Here is a 13093-nt window from a genome sequence, read left to right on the forward strand (position 1 = left end):
TAGTCTTGGCCACCCACTTCTCCAAAGAAGCTATTATATGGATTGAATCCTTCTTGAGTGATATTACGATGAGGGTGTTCTCCCCAGCAGTAGCGGCAGACCCGATCCCCATCACCTGTGGCGTTCAACAGGGCTCCTGTGTTTCCCCCACCCTATACAACATATTTACTAAGCCCCTTTTTGATGATCTGGACCTTCTTGGTATCACCTACACAAGCTATGCAGATGATACACAGATTCTCCTCCCACTTTCTGGGGATTACAACAAGGATTTGGCCTTGGTAAATAGAGTGCATCTCATCGTCCAGGCATGGATGACAACCCACTGTCTATGCCTGAACGATGATAAAACAAACCTTATCATCCTGGGCACCCTTTCTAATGTGCAGAAATAAGGCCCGGACTATTACTCATTTGTTATCGATGGTAACCTTATTAAGGTGGCTAAGGAGGTAAAGACAATTGGTTTCTACCTCGATGCAACCCTCTCCTTCTCCAAACAGGTAAAATCATTGGCTTCAGCTACATCCTATACCTGTAAGCTCATCAGAACATGTAAACCCTTTCTGTCAGAAGGCAACTGTCTCATCCAGGCCAGAGCCTTGTTCTATCCAGGCTTGATTATTGCAATGCCCTATATATAGGGGCCAATAAATCTACCATCCATAGGATTCAAATCCTGCAAAACAATGCCCCGAGAGCATCCCTTGGCATATCTAAAAGAGCCCACATATCCATGATAAGGTACCAAAACAACTGGCTCTCCACCCAAAACAAAATTTATCTCAAAATTGCATCCCTCACTCATACAGTTTTGAATAATGAAGCCCCTAGTTATCTCACGGACAGAATCCAATAATGAATTTCAGCTAGACCTTCGAGAGCAATCTCTACTAATAGTCTCATTACACCGAGATTTAAGGTTGCCAAGTGGGGAGGAGGGGGGGCGCAACTCTGGAACTCTACTCCACCCTCTAAGAGTAGAGTTACCCTTCCGTAAGTTTAGACTCAATATCATAAATTGGCTGAAATCTAGGGATATGTAGTCCCGTAAGCGGAGATCTCCTAGCCAATGACAATGCACTGACAACTATGTGATAGCATCCAGCTACTTAATGCATGTCGCCTATATGCTTCGTTCGCACTGCCATTGTATCTATTTTGTACCCTTCGTTTCCTTACATCCTTCCACTGTCACAGATCCTTCCTTACCCATATATTTCCTTAACATTGCTTGAATATATACTGTGTCTTTTTATTGTGTAACTATGTAACCATGTAACTGAAGCCTTGCATATTCTTTACTGCTGCACCCCGATACCCCAGGGTCTGGTGCGCATTACAAATGAATAAAAACAAACAAACAAACTGCCTCTTGTGGAGTCCTAGTCCAGGCATCAAGGGAAAGACAGTGGCAAAGGATGCCACCTGCTTGCATGTTGCCCTCCACTGCCCCTTATGGAGTCCTAGTACAGGAATGTAATGAAGGACCGTGGCAGCAAAGGCTGACACCTGCTGCATGTTGCTCTACACTGCCCCTTGTGGAGTCCTAGTCCAGGCATCAGGGGAAGGACAGTGGCAACAGGTGACACCTGATTGCATATTGCCCTACACTGCACCTTGTGGAATCCTAGTTCAGGCATCAGGGGAGGACAGTGGCAAAGGATGACATCTGCTTGTATATTGCCCTACACTGCCCCTTATGGAGTCCTAGTCCAGGCTTTTAATGAATCAGTGTCAAAGATTGACACCTGCTCGTATGTTGCCCTACACTGCCCCTTGTAGCGTCCTAGTCCAGGCATCAGGGGAAGGACGGTGTCAAAGGTTGACACCTGCTTGCATGTTGCCCTACACTGCCCCTTGTGGCTCCCTAGTCCAGAAGACAGTGTCAAAGGTTGACACCTGCTCGTATGTTGCCCTACACTGCCCCTTGTAGCGTCCTAGTCCAGGCATCAGGGGAAGGACGGTGTCAAAGGTTGACACCTGCTTGCATGTTGCCCTACACTCCCCCTTGTGGCTCCCTAGTCCAGAAGACAGTGTCAAAGGTTGACACCTGCTCGTATGTTGCCCTACACTGCCCCTTGTAGCGTCCTAGTCCAGGCATCAGGGGAAGGACGGTGTCAAAGGTTGACACCTGCTTGCATGTTGCCCTACACTGCCCCTTGTGGCTCCCTAGTCCAGAAGACAGTGTCAAAGGTTGACACCTGCTCGTATGTTGCCCTACACTGCCCCTTGTAGCGTCCTAGTCCAGGCATCAGGGGAAGGACGGTGTCAAAGGTTGACACCTGCTCGTATGTTGCCCTACACTGCCCTTAATAGAGTCCTAGTCCAGGCTTCTAATGAAGGGCAGAGACAAAGGTTGACAGGCAATCAAAATCACCCTCAAGGATCACTCCACACCTATATCACCCATGAAGTATCGTAATAATAGACTTTTCAGTGAATTGTGCTCTTTGGTGAGGAGCACAGTGATATATTTGCCTGTCTTTCACATTGTGATATTTGCTGCCTATTAAAGTCCAATTTGAGTTTTGTTCTCTGCGAACTGCATTTCAATCTACTGACTTATTTTAGTCTCCCAATACACCTTATATCACATCTAACCACACCCCTTAACACTTTATACCAAACACAATGACAAAAACCACCACAAAGCATAGGCATGACATACATGAAAGGATGAGGATCACCAATCAAACCCATCTTAGAAGCAAATACACTAAACCACAGACAGAGATGCACAACGTGGATGCCCACCTCAGGGTGCAAACAGGCCACATCATGGTCTATGTGCCAAAGAAGCCCAGAGGCTGAATGTCACAAACAGCCAATGTCCCTAGAATCATCTGTACATGACACAGCAGCAGAGCAATCTTGCACTGCTCCCTGCACTCCTGCTAAGCAAACTCAACTCCTGCATGTCCGAGACAGCATCAAGATGCCAATACATGTTATGTTATTAAAAATGAATAAAGCATCACCATCGCCAAAAAGTATCTTGGCGCTAACAGCAACTGAAAGAGGACTACCAAAGGATACCAACAAACTAAAACAAATAGGTCTTTAAACACCTCATAAAAGACAGATGGCACACGTGAAACCGGGGCCAAGCGGGCCTGGCAGGGTGCAATGACCGAGCAAGCGAAAATATTCTGCGCCTATACAATAAAACTTGCACTGAGCAGGCAAAGAGATTTAAAATGAATGCGCTTGGCCACAGGGAGCCAGTGAAGGGGGCACAGAACGTGAGTGATGCAAATGTTTATAGGACCTGACTGTTAAGGTGTGTGTCCCTGGGCCGGACAGCACCTGTAGTGGCGGGACTCTTGGAAGACGTCTGTACTGGAGAGGCCAGACTGAAGGACTGATCACTGGCTTAAGGTACCAGGTAAGTGCACCGATTCTTCTGGGAGCGGGGACAACCAATAGGTTAGATAACAGGAAGGGGCAAGGTACCACAGAGAGCAAAAGGAAAACCCAGTAGGCAGGAGATCAGGGTATTGGGATTGGCTTGCCGATGGTAACAGGAAAGTCTTAGAAGCCAAGGGGTGAGTGAATGCAGTGTGAGACCAAAAGGCAAGGGAAACTGATTCCTGGTAGGCAGCAAGGAAAGGCTCCCCAATAACCCAAAGAGGGCTGGAATCCGGGAGAGCCAGCTTGGACCAGACCCAGGAAGGCAAGCAGGCAAGCAGACCAAGAACAGGAACCCAGGCTGGAGGCAAAACAGTTGCGAAACAGAAGGTAGGCGCTGCTACGGCTGGTCAGGAACGAACCACGTTAAGACGCGATTCGTTTCCCGACACAGCCGCTATTTACATCCCTCGGCATGAAGCCGAGGCGTGGAACGCAGGCCGCCTTGCGCATGCGCAGCCCGTAACCCCGGAGCGACAACGAGGCTTGAAGCGCAAGCCGTTGGCCTCCGCGGGCTGAGGCGCATGCGCGCAACGGATACTATCCGAGGATTCGGGCGCCGGGAGACTCTCTCCCTGCTAACCGAAACCTCGGATAGATCCGCCAGGACCGGGAGCGTCTCGTCTCCCCCCAGGTAAGTGGCCTAACACTGACATGGCCAATCTGGCAGCAGAGTTCTGTAAGACCTGAAGACGCGGGATGAGGGAGTTGGGTTGCACCAAAAAAAAAAAGAGTATTCTAGTAATCCAAAGAGGATAGAGCAAGAGAGGCATCCACCGGCACTCTGAATTGAGCAGGAATAAACAGAAGAACCATAAACAGAATTTTAAGCTGTAAATAGCCTTTCTGACACACAGCACTGATTACCAGTAGAAGGGTGGACAGGATTTTAACCTCCAGATCCTTCACCACAGCAACAGAAGTAGGGAAAGGACCAAGAGAGGAAGGGCAAAAAAAGGGGGGCCAAAAAACAGTGGCAGAAGGGGGGCCCAGCACTAACACCTCAATCTTGTCAACATTCTGCCTAAGCCAATTGTTGCACATCCATTCCCCCATGGCAGCCAAACATGCTCTCAGCCTGGGCACAGTCTTGTCCAATGAGAGATCAAGGCAAACAATGATTTGAGTATCATTGCCATACGAATAATACAATTCCATGGGAGAGGATGAGCTTGATCCTAGGCCGAATTTAGATAAACAAGACCGGGAAGATGGCAGACCCTTGAGGGATATCGCGGGTTAGAGAAGTAGCAGAGAGGAGAGGAAGAGAGAGAGAGAGGAAGAGAGAAAGAGAGAGAGAGCGAGAGAGAGAAAGAGAAAGAGAGAGAGGAAGCGAGAAAGAGAGAGAGGGAAAGGAAATGAGAGAGGAAGAGAGAAAGAGCGAGTGAGAGAGACTGAGTCTGGTCAAATAAAAAGGAAATAAACCAGGATAGAACAGTAGCAGAGAGGCCAGCCCCAATGAGGCGATCAAGCAGGACGACATGATTGATGGTATCAAAGGCGGCGGTGAGGTTGAGAAGAATCACCACTCCCACGCCACCCTGGTCCCGCAGCCATGCAAGATCGCCCACCACTGAGAACAACACTTTCTCGGTGCTGCTCCCTGGACGAAAACCAGACTGGGAGGGGTCAACAAAAATGGAACCCTCGAAAAAAAAACTAAGGCAGAGAACCACTACAGACTCCAGGTGTTTTGTCAAGAATGGAACTAGAAAAATAGGGTGGAAATTAGCCTGAACAGATCCAGAGAAGGTTTCTTAAGAAGAGGAATACTTAAGGCGTGGATCAAAATGGAAGGCATATGACCAGAACTATTCATAGCCTGCGTGATCACAGGTGCTATTAAAGGCATCGTTTTTTCCAACACGGGAAGAGGAATCGGAGCATTGGTGGAAGCAGATTTAACCTTTGCCCTAGCTGCAATATTTTCCTATGGAGTAACAACAGGAAAAGAGGACCACACATTAAGTCATTTGGGAGTAGAGGCCGCATAAGGTGGCCCAGACGTCTGTAGCCCAGAAGAGCGAATCATGGGCCGAAGATTCTCAAGTTCTTCTGTGAAACGAAAGGACAGAGAATCCTACAAAGACTGAGAAGGTACAATGGCCTCCGGCGGGAAAGAGGAAAGAGTAAGCGAGCAGTAAACAACCCCATAATAGAGGCAAAGCATTCCTGGACAGGAGGGAAGCACTTGCACTTCAGTGCAGAAAAAAGGAATACAAACCTCTGGAGAGTTTTAATAATCATTGCCGCCATTGCTGCCGCCTATCGACTGTAGTGCTAAATTGAGTTAAGAAAAATCAACATAACTTTGGCATCTACTCCTATATTCTGAAAAGTTTGCTTCTTGAGACAGTTGACAAATGGTTTTAATGTGAGATATGTTTTTACAGGACAGAGGGCAGCGCCCTGGGTTCTGCTCATACTCACTAGATATAAAAGGACTGTGATGAGTGAGGGATGTTAAGTTTTGGCAGGAAAGTTTGATAGCACTCTGTCATCTAGTTCATGGTGCCATGGAGCCGGAGGATGCTACACTTTCTATTTGGATGGGATTTGTTTTTGTCCAGGTGGATAGTTCATGTTTTAAGTGCTAGTCTCTGACCCAAGGGCAGTTTGCGATTCACAGGTTTGAGTCCAGAGGCAGGGCCTTCTTAGCCTTTCATCTTTCAGGGGTTGACAAATTAAGCAATACACATAATACATGGCTAGTTCTAAAAAAGTTTATTAATCAGAAAAAAGATCCTAGTCTTATAACAATTTATCAGTGATTACAAACAAGTCATGATTGGTGACACACTAAAGCAGAACCAAGCCTACATGTGCACATGTTTTGCACCTTCTGTTTTTCTCGTGGTGTCAGTGTATGAAACTGCAAAATAAATTACTATCCAACAATACAAATTGGGCCCACAATAATTTGATAAGTGACTGGAGATCCAAAAAAATGCACCCAAAAAATCTTTTATATTTTATGACAGAGAAATATTAATATAAATGTCATCTCAAATACAACACACACATTTCTTAGCAAAAGACAAATATTCAAAATACATTTTCAAATAACTATGAAGACAACAGAAAATACATATTGAATAATTGGTGCTTTCTCCCCTCAATTTCTTTAAATCACTCAAATGTAGAGTTCTGTATGGGATGGCACCTTCCCAGTATTATTATTCTCTGATTATAAGAAAGGGTTACTGTCATTCATGGCAGAGGAGGATCATAGAATAAAACTGGATAAATCTCCAGAGGTGAACAGCCACTAGTAGGATGTCAGAAAAAAATATGAATCACACTTCACATGGTGCCTGTCCTATAATAAAGTTTTTGAAAGCCTTATCACATTGTGGACATGCATATGGTTTCTCTCCAGTGTGATTTCTTTCATGTATCAATAGGTGAGCATTTTCCTTGAAAGCCTTATCACTGAGATGACATGAATATGGTTTCTCTGATGTCTGACAAGCTCACAGAACATGTATATGGTGTTAGCACAGTGTCATGTCTCGATATTGCAATAGATGACTATTAATCGAACGCCTTATCACACTGAGTACACGTGTATGGTTTCCCTCTAGTCTAATTTCTCTGATGTATGACTAGTTCACACTTTTGATTGAAAGTCGTATCACATTGAGAATATGTATATGGCGTCTCTCCACAGTGATTTCTCTCATGTATCAAAAGTTGACCCTTTTGCTTGCAAGTCTTATCACAGAGATTACATGAATATGGTTTCTACCCAGTGTGATTTCTCTGATGGTACAATAGCGCACCCTTTTGCTTGAAAGCCTTATCACATTTAGAACATGCATATGGCTTCTCCCCAGTATGAATTCTTTGGTGTACCAATAGCTGGCCCTTTTGCTTGAAAGCCTTATCACATTGTGGACATGCATATGGTTTCTCCCCAGTGTGAATTCTCTGGTGTACCAATAGCGGGCCCTTTTGATTGAACGTCTTTTCACATTCAGAGCAGGCATATGGTTTCACCCCAGTATGATTTCTTTGATGTATCAATAGGTTACCCTTTTGATTGAAAGCCTTACAACAGTGATTGCATACATATGGTTTCATCCCAGTATGATTTCTTTGATGTATCAATAGGTTACCCTTTTGATTGAAAGCCTTACCACAGTGGTCACATGCATATGGTTTCAACCCAGTGTGAGTTCTCTGATGCATCAATAGGCTACCTTTATGCTTGAAAGCCTTATCACATTCAGAACATGCATATGGTTTCTCCCCAGTGTGATTCCTCAGATGCATCAATAGGCTACTCTTATGCTTGAAAGCCTTGTCACATTCAGAGCATGCATATGGTTTCCCCCCAGTGTGAGTTCTCTGATGCATCAATAGGCTACCTTTATGCTTGAAAGCCTTATCACATTCAGAGCATGCATATGGTTTCTCACCAGTGTGAATTCTCTGGTGTATCAATAGTTGACCCCTTTGCTTGAAAGCCTCATCGCATTGTGGACATGCATATAGTTTCCCCCCAGTGTGATTTCTCTGATGCACCAATAGGTTACCCTTATGATTGAAAGCCTTATCACATTCAGAACATGCATATGGTTTCTCCCCAGTGTGAGTTCTCTGGTGTATCAATAACGAGCCCTTTTGACTGAAAGCCTTATCACATTCAGAGCATGCATATGGTTTCCCCCTAGTGTGATTTCTCTGATGCATCAATAGGTGACCCTTTTGATTGAAAGCCTTATCACATTCAGAGCAAGCATATGGTTTCTCACCAGTGTGAATTCTCTGGTGTATCAATAGTTGACCCCTTTGCTTGAAAGCCTCATCGCATTGTGGACATGCATATAGTTTCACCCCAGGGTGATCTCTCTGATGTACCAATAGGTTACGCTTATGATTGAAAGCCTTATTACATTCAGAGCATGCATATGGTTTCTCCCCAGTGTGAATTCTCTGGTGTATCAGTAACGGGCCCTTTTGACTGAAAGCCTTATCACATTCAGAGCATGCATATGGTTTCCCCCTAGTGTGATTTCTCTGATGCATCAATAGGTGACCCTTTTGATTGAAAGCCTTATCACATTCAGAACATGCATATGGTTTCTCCCCAGTGTGAATTCTCTGATGGTACAATAAAGCACTCTTTTGCTTGAAAGCCTTATCACATTCAGAACATGCATATGGTTTCACTCCAGTGTGATTTCTCTGATGTATCATTAGGCTACTCTTATGCTTGAAAGCCTTATTACATTCAGAGCATGCATATGGTTTCTCCCCAGTGTGAGTTCTCTGGTGTATCAATAACGAGCCCTTTTGACTGAAAGCCTTATCACATTCAGAGCATGCATATGGTTTCCCCCTAGTGTGATTTCTCTGATGCATCAATAGGCTACCCTTATCCTTGAAAGCCTTATCACATTCAGAGCATGCATATGGTTTCCCCCTAGTGTGATTTCTCTGATGTACCAATAGGTGACACTTTTGATTGAAAGCCTCATCACATTCAGAACATGCATATGGTTTCCCCCCAGGGTGATTTCTCTGATGGTACAATAAAGCACTCTTTTGCTTGAAAGCCTTATCACATTCAGAACATGCATATGGTTTCACTCCAGTGTGATTTCTCTGATGTATCAATAGGCTACGCTTATGCTTGAAAGCCTTATTACATTCAGAACATGCATATGGTTTCTCCCCAGTGTGAGTTCTCTGGTGTATCAATAACGAGCCCTTTTGACTGAAAGCCTTATCACATTCAGAGCATGCATATGGTTTCCCCCTAGTGTGATTTCTCTGATGTATCAATAGGCTACCCTTTTGACTGAAAGCCTCATCACATTCAGAGCATGCATATGGTTTCCTCCCAGTGTGATTTCTCTGATGGTACAATAAAGCACCTTTTTGCTTGAAAGCCTTACAACATTCAGAACATGCATATGGTGTCCCTCCAGTGTGATTTCTCTGATGCATCAATAGGCTACCCTTAGCCTTGAAAGCCTTATCACATTCAGAGCATGCATATGGTTTCGCCCTAGTGTGATTTCTCTGATGTACCAATAGGTGACACTTTTGATTGAAAGCCTTATCACATTCAGAACATGCATATGGTTTCTCCCCAGTGTGATTTCTCTGATGGTACAATAAAGCACTCTTTTGATTGAAAGCCTTATCACATTCAGAACATGCATATGGTTTCACTCCAGTGTGATTTCTCTGATGTATCAATAGGCTACTCTTGTGCTTGAAAGCCTTGTTACATTCAGAGCATGCATATGGTTTCTCCCCAGTGTGATGTCTCTGAAGCACCAATAGGTTGCCCTTATGATTGAAAGCCTTATCACATTCAGAACATGCATATGGTTTCTCCCCAGTGTGAGTTCTCTGGTGTATCAATAACGAGCCCTTTTGACTGAAAGCCTTATCACATTCAGAGCATGCATATGGTTTCCCCCTAGTGTGATTTCTCTGGTGTATCAATAGGCTACCCTTTTGATTGAAAGCCTTATCACATTCAGAGCATGCATATGGTTTCTCCCCAGTGTGAATTCTCTGGTGTATCAATAACGGGCCTTTATGACTGAAAGCCTTATCACATTCAGAGCATGCATATGGTTTCCCCTTAGTGTGATTTCTCTGATGTATCAATAGGCTACCCTTTTGACTGAAAGCCTTATCACATTCAGAGCATGCATATGGTTTCCCCCCAGTGTGATTTATCTGATGCACCAATAGGTTACCCTTTTGATTGAAAGCCTTATCACATTCAGAGCATGCATATGGTTTCTCCCCGGTGTGAATTCTCTGGTGTATCAATAGCGGGCCCTTTTGATTGAAAGCCTTATCACATTCAGAGCATGCATACAGTTTCCTCCTAGTGTGATTTCTCTGATGTATCAATAGGTGACCCTTTTGATTGAAAGCCTTATCACATTCAGAACATGCATATGGTTTATCTCCAGTGTGGTTTCTCTGATGGTACAATAAAGCACCCTTTTGCTTGAAAGCCTTATTGCATTCAGAACATGCATATGGTTTCTCCCCAGTGTGATTTCTCTGATGGTACAATAAAGCACCTTTTTGCTTGAAAGCCTTATCACATTCAGAGCATGCATATGGTTTCTCCCCAGTGTGAATTCTCTGGTGTATCAATAACGGGCCTTTATGACTGAAAGCCTTATCACATTCAGAGCATGCATATGGTTTCCACCTAGTGTGATTTCTCTGATGTATCAATAGGCTACCCTTTTGATTGAAAGCCTGATCACATTCAGAGCATGCATATGGTTTCTCCCCAGTGTGAATTCTCTGGTGTATCAATAGCGGGCCCTTTTGCTTGAAAGCCTTACCACATTCCGAGCATGCATATGGTTTCTCCCCTGTGTGAATTCTCTGGTGTATCAATAGCGGGCCCTTTTGCTTGAAAGCCTTATCACATTCAGAGCATGCATATGGTTTCTCCACAGTGTGAATTCTCTGATGTATAACTAGATTACTTGTTTCTTTAAAAGTAGTATCACATTCAGCGTCTTTACATTCTTTCTCTTCGGTGTGAAATAGCTGCTGTTGCCATATATGGCCTGTTTCATTAATAGTCGCTTCACATTCAGATAACTCCAAAAGTGCCTCCATTGTGCCAATGTTATTTTTAAATAGTGATTTCTTTATAAGGAGCACCTTTTCAAAACCTCTCTCCTATATAGGTTCAGTTGTTTAGCATTAGATGGCCCTATGTCCTGAAAGACTTGTCACAGCCAGAGCACCTGTAGACATACTCCTTTGCAGCACATAAGAAGCGTCATTAGATATCCATTTGTATAGAATGTGTTGGCATGCCGGTTCTTTTGCCATGTGCCTCTTGTTAGCCTCTCAATGTATTCTTTCAAGTCTTGTGTTATCCTTTTCAGAGGAGGCCGTGTCCCATTCAGTACTTTTACGTAGACTCTCTTGGGGTTAGTACCTGCTGTGTGGATATTCCCATATGCAGTAACTTATCGCTACAGCACAGAACGCTGCATATGTTCATAGCCCAATGGCTCAAACACCCCCTTTAGTGGTACAGTGTTGCATATGGGTTGGACACAGAGGACCTCCTTATCGATTGGTATTTACGAGACATAGGAACTGGATGTATCTTCGAAAATTGTTAATAATTTTAGTCCTTTTTTAGTTCATTGTCTTCAGAGTCTGTAATATATTTGTCCCACGGTAAGAGGCCCTACATTGGGAGTGACGGACCTGAAATCTCTCCTGAGACCCACCTGTCATAGGAAACCTATTTTACAAACAAAATCTTTTTAAAACATTTCACTGGTTTCCATGCCCTGTTTGAAGGAAAAGGAAAAACAGGATTAGTGTTCCATAAGCAACAAATACATATTTCTTGTTTTAAAGAGCATATGTGAAAAGCAAAAAGACATGTTTGTTTTTTAGTAAACTGGTTTAATGGAATTCTGGAATACTATTGAAATGTATATAGGACACCGAGCGGAGGGCCATTGTGTTGGATCAGCATTGTAAACAGATGTCCCCAATAGTGAAGCAGAAGAGAAAAGAGCTAAAGACAGCGATCAGGGGAAATGGAGTCATAAAAAGCAGACTAATACCTTGAGAATGTAGTTCAAGCAAAACAAATCAGGGATTTCGGTCACCTGGCATAGAAAGTGTCTCCACTTGGATTCTGATACGAAACTAAAAACCCAGATGGGATTGACACTCAAGCCTTTGGATGCTCTGGATATAGAGATACATTTCACAGCAGCAAAGTTAAAGACAATATGCAGGTAGGCAGATTCAAAATTCCTTATAAGTGAGTAAAACACAATTTGGTAAGAGGAAATTGTAAGGTGCGTACGGTACATGGTGAAAGGTCAAAGGCAATGCATCAGTGAGGAAGGAGAAGGCACTGTGAGCGAAGGTGAGGAGCAGGATAAAGGCCTGTGTGGAAGTCACTGCCAAAGATAGAATCCATCAAGAGCAAGCGTGCAGAAAGTCAATGAGGGACCAAATGCAGGCGCCAGGAAGTGGGGGACCGTGACGAAAGCACGAGGAGTGAGGGAGAGGAATATGAGATGGAGAGGGCGGCAAGTTCGTTAGTAAAGTTACACGGGAGCGGTCTCGCGAGTAGAGCGTCTGCATAGGAGGTCACAAGGTGTTGCAGGGCCAAGTGAGGAGACTTGCAGGAGACACAGAGGGAGCGATTGCTTACCAGTTTAGTGTGCACTGGTGGATCCGAAGGTCGGAGTCAGCGGGATGCAAGATTGGTGTCCCCCTGGGCCCTCCAGGACCCAGGCAGGGCCAGACAAGGCAAGTCCAAGCCCTGTGAAGGAGGCCCTTCCATGGGGGCCGGCGTTCGCCTGCTGGCTCCCAGGTCTGCCTCAGATAGGAAGGAGCCTGCAGCCAATCAGGCGGCTCATGGGAGGATAGTTGTATGCCTCAGGAAGAAGCAGTGAGCCTGGCAGCCATCTTTCAAAATGCCCGGGCAGCTGGATTAGATGCTGCAATTAAGGCCACCGGGAGCTGTTCCACAAGGTTTCTGCCTGGATGCTGGCACAGAGCGAGGCAGAGACAGGGCAGTCCAAGCACTTTGAAGGATGGCCTTCAATGGCGGGTGGTGGTGGTCGCCTGCCCGCTCCTGGGCCTGCCTCAGATAGGAAGGAGCTGTAGCCAATCAGGCAGCTTGTGGGAGGATAGTTGTATG

The 13093-nt window shown here is 44.7% G+C and overlaps 1 protein-coding gene across 1 annotated transcript in view; it reads right to left on the reverse strand.

Moving 5' to 3' along the window:
• Nucleotides 1-6120: 6120 nt before the first annotated feature.
• Nucleotides 6121-13093, reverse strand: part of LOC138498182 (zinc finger protein 585A-like) — a 60488-nt gene continuing 53515 nt past the window's right edge. The window contains exon 2 of the mRNA XM_069622064.1: nt 6121-11717. Coding sequence (XP_069478165.1) covers nt 7156-11025 — 3870 coding nt within the window. The 5' untranslated portion in view covers nt 11026-11717 and the 3' untranslated portion in view covers nt 6121-7155. The remainder of the gene's footprint in view (nt 11718-13093) is intronic.

The sequence above is a fragment of the Ambystoma mexicanum genome, chromosome 5q, assembly GCF_040938575.1.
Source record: "Ambystoma mexicanum isolate Mex_15411 chromosome 5q, UKY_AmexF1_1, whole genome shotgun sequence".
Taxonomy (NCBI): Eukaryota; Metazoa; Chordata; class Amphibia; order Caudata; family Ambystomatidae; genus Ambystoma; species Ambystoma mexicanum.